Source organism: Phyllobates terribilis, unplaced genomic scaffold (genome assembly GCF_046119375.1).
Source record: "Phyllobates terribilis strain yellow unplaced genomic scaffold, ASM4611937v1 Scaffold_1__5_contigs__length_1240528914, whole genome shotgun sequence".
NCBI classification, from domain to species: domain Eukaryota; kingdom Metazoa; phylum Chordata; class Amphibia; order Anura; family Dendrobatidae; genus Phyllobates; species Phyllobates terribilis.
Genome location: NW_027362761.1, coordinates 1,171,857,811 through 1,171,864,236, shown reverse-complemented (window position 1 = coordinate 1,171,864,236; position 6,426 = coordinate 1,171,857,811). Strand labels below are relative to the sequence as shown.

Here is a 6,426-nt window from a genome sequence, read left to right as displayed (position 1 = left end):
TGAAAAGGACTGCAATTACAATTAGTCTTTACTCCCACAACCGATCTATTTAAGAGCACAGACCTGCCTGATAAAAGTCGTAGGAAATGCTGTAACCTAGTCCTTAAAAGGACTGCAATCACAACTATTCCCTACTCCCAAGCTATCTGTATATTTGTGCGAAAATTGGCTTGAAATTAACAAGGTATAGCGCACACAGCAACAGCGGTGCCGTCTAACACGCAGCTGCAGCAGTGAGAAAATGGTGGCGACGGGGAAAATGGCTTGGTCTTATAGGGCAAGCACATGTGACATACACTGCCAATGACACATGCCCTTGCTTGTGTGAAAAAAAGCACTTCGCTCCGTGTGTGCGCTGCTGATAGGCTGACAGATTGCACCTCCCCACTGTAAATGCGGGAAAGAGAAAAAAAAATGGAGATCTTCATTGTTCCTGCAGAGATCCATCCCCCACCCCGCTGTACACTCAAACTGCGTATTAACATTAATTTTCATCATTACTGAGAAAAAATCCAGTTATGATTTTGGTGCACGAACAGTTATCGAACATAACCTCGAACAGCCGAATTTTTCTCAAATTGTTCGTGTTCGCCGAACGGCTCGAACACCGCCCAAAACAGCTCGAATTTGAGATTGGCGAACAGTTCGAGTAGAACAACGCTCATCTCTATTGTGAGGACAGTTTTATACTTTAGTAATTAGAAACTGATTGAGTTCAAGATTACATTATCTTATAGGCCCCTCTAGAGATTGGGTCCAGCCTGGGGTTGCAACATTCCCTTTACAAAAATTTCTTGTACATAAAATCTACATTAGCAAACAATGGTATTGAGAACAAACTCAAAGACATGAGTGGGAAAGCCACAAGTTCTTATGTCCCACAAAGGAATGTGGAAGCATTAGCAGAAGGAACCCCCTCACCCATATTGCCTCTTCTCCTTAAAACAACACAAATCTTCTGATGAGCTGAAGGAGAAGCTGTCCTGTTTTATAATCAGATCGTTTCCACTTGTGAAGAAAATTATTTCTAAAAATATTAGGAATTTGTTAATAAAAAATTGTAGTAATAAAAGTAATAGCAGAAGAGGAAAAATATTTTCATTTCTTCTTCTCTCCAATTTTTGTAATTTTAATATTCATTATATTATCATTAGTGGTAGTAGCAGTACAATAAAATTAACATGACCTAATTTTTAGATTTTTACCTCAATTTTTATTCACTTAACAATTAGTGATGGGAAAATCTGCCAAAATTCTAATTCGAGAGCTCACTTAATATTGGCCAGGAAATTCAATTAGTATTGAATTTACTCTATATAAATTAAATGTACATTATTATGCTCCGCAGTCTCTCCTTCATTTAGCCTCATACACATAGATAAAATGGAAAAAAAATTATAGTAATTCTGCCTCCACCTGTCTCACCGCACAACCCCATCTGGGTGAGGGTAAGGTGAATATTAATTTACTTAATATTTAACAAAGTAAAATAGCAGCTAGTCAGACGCTATTTTTCTGTATTTGCACAAACAAAATAGCAAAAAAATTCAATGATTTAAATTTTTTGCTAGATGTTAAGATTTTATTTGCATTAAACCGATTTAGTCATCTCCAGTAATAATAGTAATAATTAGTAGTAATGTCAAAGAAAAAATATAGATGATCAGCTCTCCTATCCACAGGTGCAACAGTGCATGGATCCAAATTCCAAAGGAAACTGTCCATGTAACAAAGGCAGTTGATCCAGCCCTTCAAGTAAGACATGTATTTTTATTAAGGGAAAAGTCCATCCATAAAAGGTATATAATTCCATAAAAGATCCACATAAATATATGGATAAGTATATCATCTGAGGTAATAGTCCCAAGAGGGATGCATTCAGAGTATCGGTTGACGCGTTTCAAAGTGATACTACGTATTCAGGTTATGAATAAGTAGTATCACTTCAAAATGCATCAACCGATCCTCTGAATGCATCTCTCTTGGGAATATTACCTCAGATGATATCCTCAGATCAACTGCATTTGTTACATTAATAATTAGTAGTAGTAACAGATGTAACAATATCAGAACTAGTATAAAAAAATACAATGTGACGATCTCTACTTCACTGCTTCTTTTGTGACTAATGTTAATATTTTAGCATTGATATTTTTTAAGTTATCGTACATTTGATGACTATAATTAAAAAAAAATACTAAACTTTATTAACACTAAAAGTTATAGGGCAACAGAACGTCAAGACATAATATAATATTTTACAACAACATGAATTTCATTTTCTTTCCATTTGTTAATGGTAATGACTTTATTTGTACTTATTGAAAACACACTTATGTCTTTATAAGATTTCAGCTTTAGCTTTTCTTTTGCATTATTACCTATGTCTTAAACATTTCTTTACAGTATAAGTAATTATTGCAATCATTTTGTTTTTACAGTTTATTTTTTTTTTGCTTTTTCTTTTCTACTTTTACGCCTATGTATATTTCAAACATGTCTTTACGTTCCATTACTGTAAACTAAATGTACTTTATTTTTCTTTTATTAAAATTGTCATTGATATTTATTTTGTATATATATATATTTTAAACATCTTTACGTGTCATTATTGTAAACCATATATATTTGTCTTTTACTTGTAAGATTTTTTAATTTTATTTCATCTTATTCATTTTTTTTATGCATATGTATATTGGAAACCTAAAGCATTTAAGTCTTATTTATATCTTTATAATTTTTAATTTAACTTTACATTTACTTTTTACATGTATTTTTTAAACACCATCTTTCCTGCCCCTCTGATCAGTGGATGCCCTAGAACCTGACCCACTGCTGAGAGGTTGGAGACCCCCGCCCTGTCATAGTTTACATATGAGTGAAGGGAAGATTCACAGACAACCTGTCTGAGGCAAGTGTTAAACACAACTGAATTGAATACCTTTTGTATTTAGCTGTGGTCAGAGTGTGCCAATAGCATCATGGTGGATAAATGGGGTCATTCTTTATTTCTATAAGGAAGTGAACTTTGCTTTGTGCATAATCAATGGCTCTCAAAACTTTTTTCTTAGCTGCTAATACCGTAGACTTAAGTTTTCAAAAGTGTAGCAGATACTGTATGTGCATAGATTCGTCTTAATGAAGACTACGCTGGATTTATGATGATGCAGGCAAAATGGAAGTAGAGAATGTGGTTGCATTATAATGGTGGCTTGAATCTTTCTTGGTTCTGGTGTTTTTGCAGACAAAATTAATGCTTTATACAAGACCATAAAGAGCAACATAAACCTGACAAAGCTGGAAAAACTGTAGTGTGTACAGCATCAAAATTAAAGGTCACATCTTTATACAAGTTCCAAAGAAACATTTTTTCAAAAGGTCTGCAAATCTTTGTCTAAAATAGAATTTAAAAAATTGAGAAATGAATCACAATATATTATAAGCTAACTGACATATATTGTAGAGCGTAATGTCTTAAATAAAAAAAGTCAATATTAAATTATTCTGATGAGTATCTCATAGTATAGTGTACACTAATGATATATTGTTTAATAATAGATTAGTCGTCCAAGAAATAATATACATTATAATAAACAACTAATGAGCAAGTAGATATATATAGTAGATTTTATTGGATCAAATCAGGAATGCCAATATCATAATGTAGACATTTGATAATTTTGCATCTTGCGCGACATGAATAAAATCGTATGTTTTTTTAATAATAATTTTTTATTTCAATTGTTGATTACATTTTGTATGATAGATGCAAATGTGAAAAAAAGCAAATTACAAGTAAACTGAAAAGTGGGCAGGAAATGCAAGAATTCACAATGATGCACGCAATACCATTCTTATTATTATACATTTAATTAATTTAACAATTTCTTTAAACAATTTAATTCTTAACAAAAGAAAAACTTACGTTTTAGAGACAAATTATTGTTATGCTATTTTATTTAAACTGTATATTATTGTACTTATTTCTTTAATATGTTATTGCTAATTAATTATTAGAATTATAGTTATTTTCACTTGTATTTAAAGTATTTCAAGAAGTTAAGTTGCTTAACGGATGTTTCATTTCGTAATTTCTTTTAAAATGCTATAATCAATGTAAGAGGTAGTCAAAAGTATTTGAGATTCGCATAGTTCATGTGAATAACTTGCCTTTATCAGCATCAAGTTTTTTTAACTTTTATTTCAGTTTTAATTTGTTAGGAAAAAAGTCTTGAAATGCAGTTGCAGACAGATCCGTAGAATAATAAATGGAGAAAAAAAAACACATTGTTCTTTTTCAACCGACCGGTCCAACTGGTTGTTAAGAACAAATAAAACGAAAACACACCAATCACTGGCCTCTGGCAGGGAGGACCACTACTCCAGAGAAGTATAAAGACAGCACTTCAAATCCATTAGGCATCTGTTTTCAGAAAGACTTTAATTTGTGAAGGTGCTGAAGAAGAGCATGAACTCAATTCATCTTCCAGCTCATCAGGAATCTACAAACCTTCATCAGATTCATCCAAAAAGTGCCCAGGAGGCAACAGAGATGGCGGCACACAGCGAAAACATCAGCATGTACCACCAGCAGAACTTATATTCAGCACCAAGGGTGGCCAACTTTGCAATTGGGAACTATTCACCTTCAGCCAACTCTTGCTTATGGCTTAATTGTCCAGGAGTCAACAATATGCCTAGCTATCTTCATGGGAACAACCCAAGCTCATATATGCCACCTTCTTATGGATCCCATAGACAATTCCTGCCAAATTCGTCACGTTGCAGTGGTTCGGATTTTGCTTGGTTATCCATACCTTCTCAGGAGGAAGTTCTGAAGATTGTGAGGCCTCCATATTCCTACTCAGCTCTTATTGCTATGGCCATACAAAATGCTCAGGAAAAGAAACTAACCCTGAACCAAATATACCAGTATGTGGAGGACAATTTTCCATTTTATAAGAAGAGTAAAGTAGGATGGCAAAATTCTATTCGCCACAACTTGTCTCTGAATGACTGTTTTAAGAAAATGCGAAGAGATGAGAATGACCCAGGTAATAATATGACTACAATTATCCTAATTATATTTTTAGTCGCAATAGTATTAGTATTTTCCATCGAGTCTCCCTTGGTTTTGTATTTTAATTTCTTTTTTTTTTTCATTTAAAATGTCAAATCATAAGTTAAATCACTTAAAAATATCTGTAAATATCTTCCAATCTGCAATTCAATTCATAGAGTTCTTACCCTCAGGTGGCCCAAGTATAGTCCTGTATAGAGCAATAGTACAAATAAAAATTAACAGTTTGGTAGAAAGCATATTTTTTCATAAGTGTATTGACTTTTACATCCAACCTCAAACAGGAAGAATTATTTTAACAAAAAAAACTTTTGAAATACTTTAGATTTTTCCCCTAAATGACTTGAAATTTCCCATAATTTTTTTCAATCATGTTTTTCACTTAGTGAAACAGTAAAAATGTCTTTATTTTCATAGGTTTGTTTTAAGAATCTATACTTTAGTGTTGTTATATTTAAATGTATTTATTGTTTCTAGTTCATTAAATTTGAAAAATAATAATTTTTATTATTTTTACAATGTTTAGGCAAAGGCAATTACTGGACCTTGGATCCTAACTGCGGGAAGAAGTTTGACAATGGGAAATTTTGTCGGAGAAGAAAGCGCAGGTCAGAATCCAACAAGCCTGATGCTGTCTTGGAAAAAGGTGAAGAAGGTGGCAAAGATCTAGGGAGTAAAGTTAGTGATATTCCATCCATGATGACCCCATCATTCCCAGAGGTGGAAGCCTCTTCAAAAGATTGGAATAGCACATTTCCCACAGAAATCACCTCTACTCCTTGTGTCAATAACTTTTTTAGCAGTATGACCTCCTCTTTGGACTCCAGCTCAGTGAACAGGCAGGTGTCTCTGGGGCTGGTCAACGAACTCTCCCAGAGGAACGCCACTGGACTAAGCAATGGCACCTCAGCTTCCTTAGTGGATCCATTTGCAGATTTGCAGCATACTATACACCTCAATAGAAGCCCCTCTTACAATTCTTTCACAGGTTCCCTTCAAAGCAGTCAATTCGATAGCCATTTTCACAACAATTTCAGTATCGACAGCTTCATATACTCCAGAGCGGGCACCAAATTGTAGCCCCAGGAGAGAAGTTAGGTAACGTTGGCTGCTGTTGGCGGAGATATTTGTTTTTTATATATATTTTTTTGGAACTAGTGCAAATGCGCAATATGGAAATTGGACTTGAAAACATCTACTGGGATGTCTTCAAGAAAGAACACATTATATTCACAATAGGCTGCCACTGTTTTACATCTCAGAATTTCCATAGGACTTTTTTTTAGCGTTAACGGTAAATGACAATGCAGAGTTATCTGCCATGTACATAGTTTAATATATTACAC

The 6,426-nt window shown here is 33.7% G+C and overlaps 1 protein-coding gene across 1 annotated transcript; it reads left to right on the top strand.

Moving 5' to 3' along the window:
* Positions 1-4,468: 4,468 nt before the first annotated feature.
* LOC141173047 (forkhead box protein I1c-like) lies at positions 4,469-6,160 on the top strand. The gene is made up of 2 exons (XM_073657683.1): positions 4,469-5,054; positions 5,607-6,160. Exons 1-2 carry the CDS (start codon positions 4,469-4,471, stop codon positions 6,158-6,160), a joined length of 1,140 nt encoding a protein of 379 aa, XP_073513784.1.
* Positions 6,161-6,426: the final 266 nt, after the last annotated feature.

What these genes read in the sequence shown, in the direction of transcription:
- LOC141173047 (XM_073657683.1), top strand. Translation starts at nt 4,469, where the DNA reads ATGAACTCAATTCATCTTCCAGCTCATCAGGAATCTACAAACCTTCAT. An exon ending in AAGAGATGAGAATGACCCAG is followed by an intron (nt 5,055 to 5,606) that starts GTAATAATATGA and finishes TACAATGTTTAG; the next exon opens with GCAAAGGCAATTACTGGACC.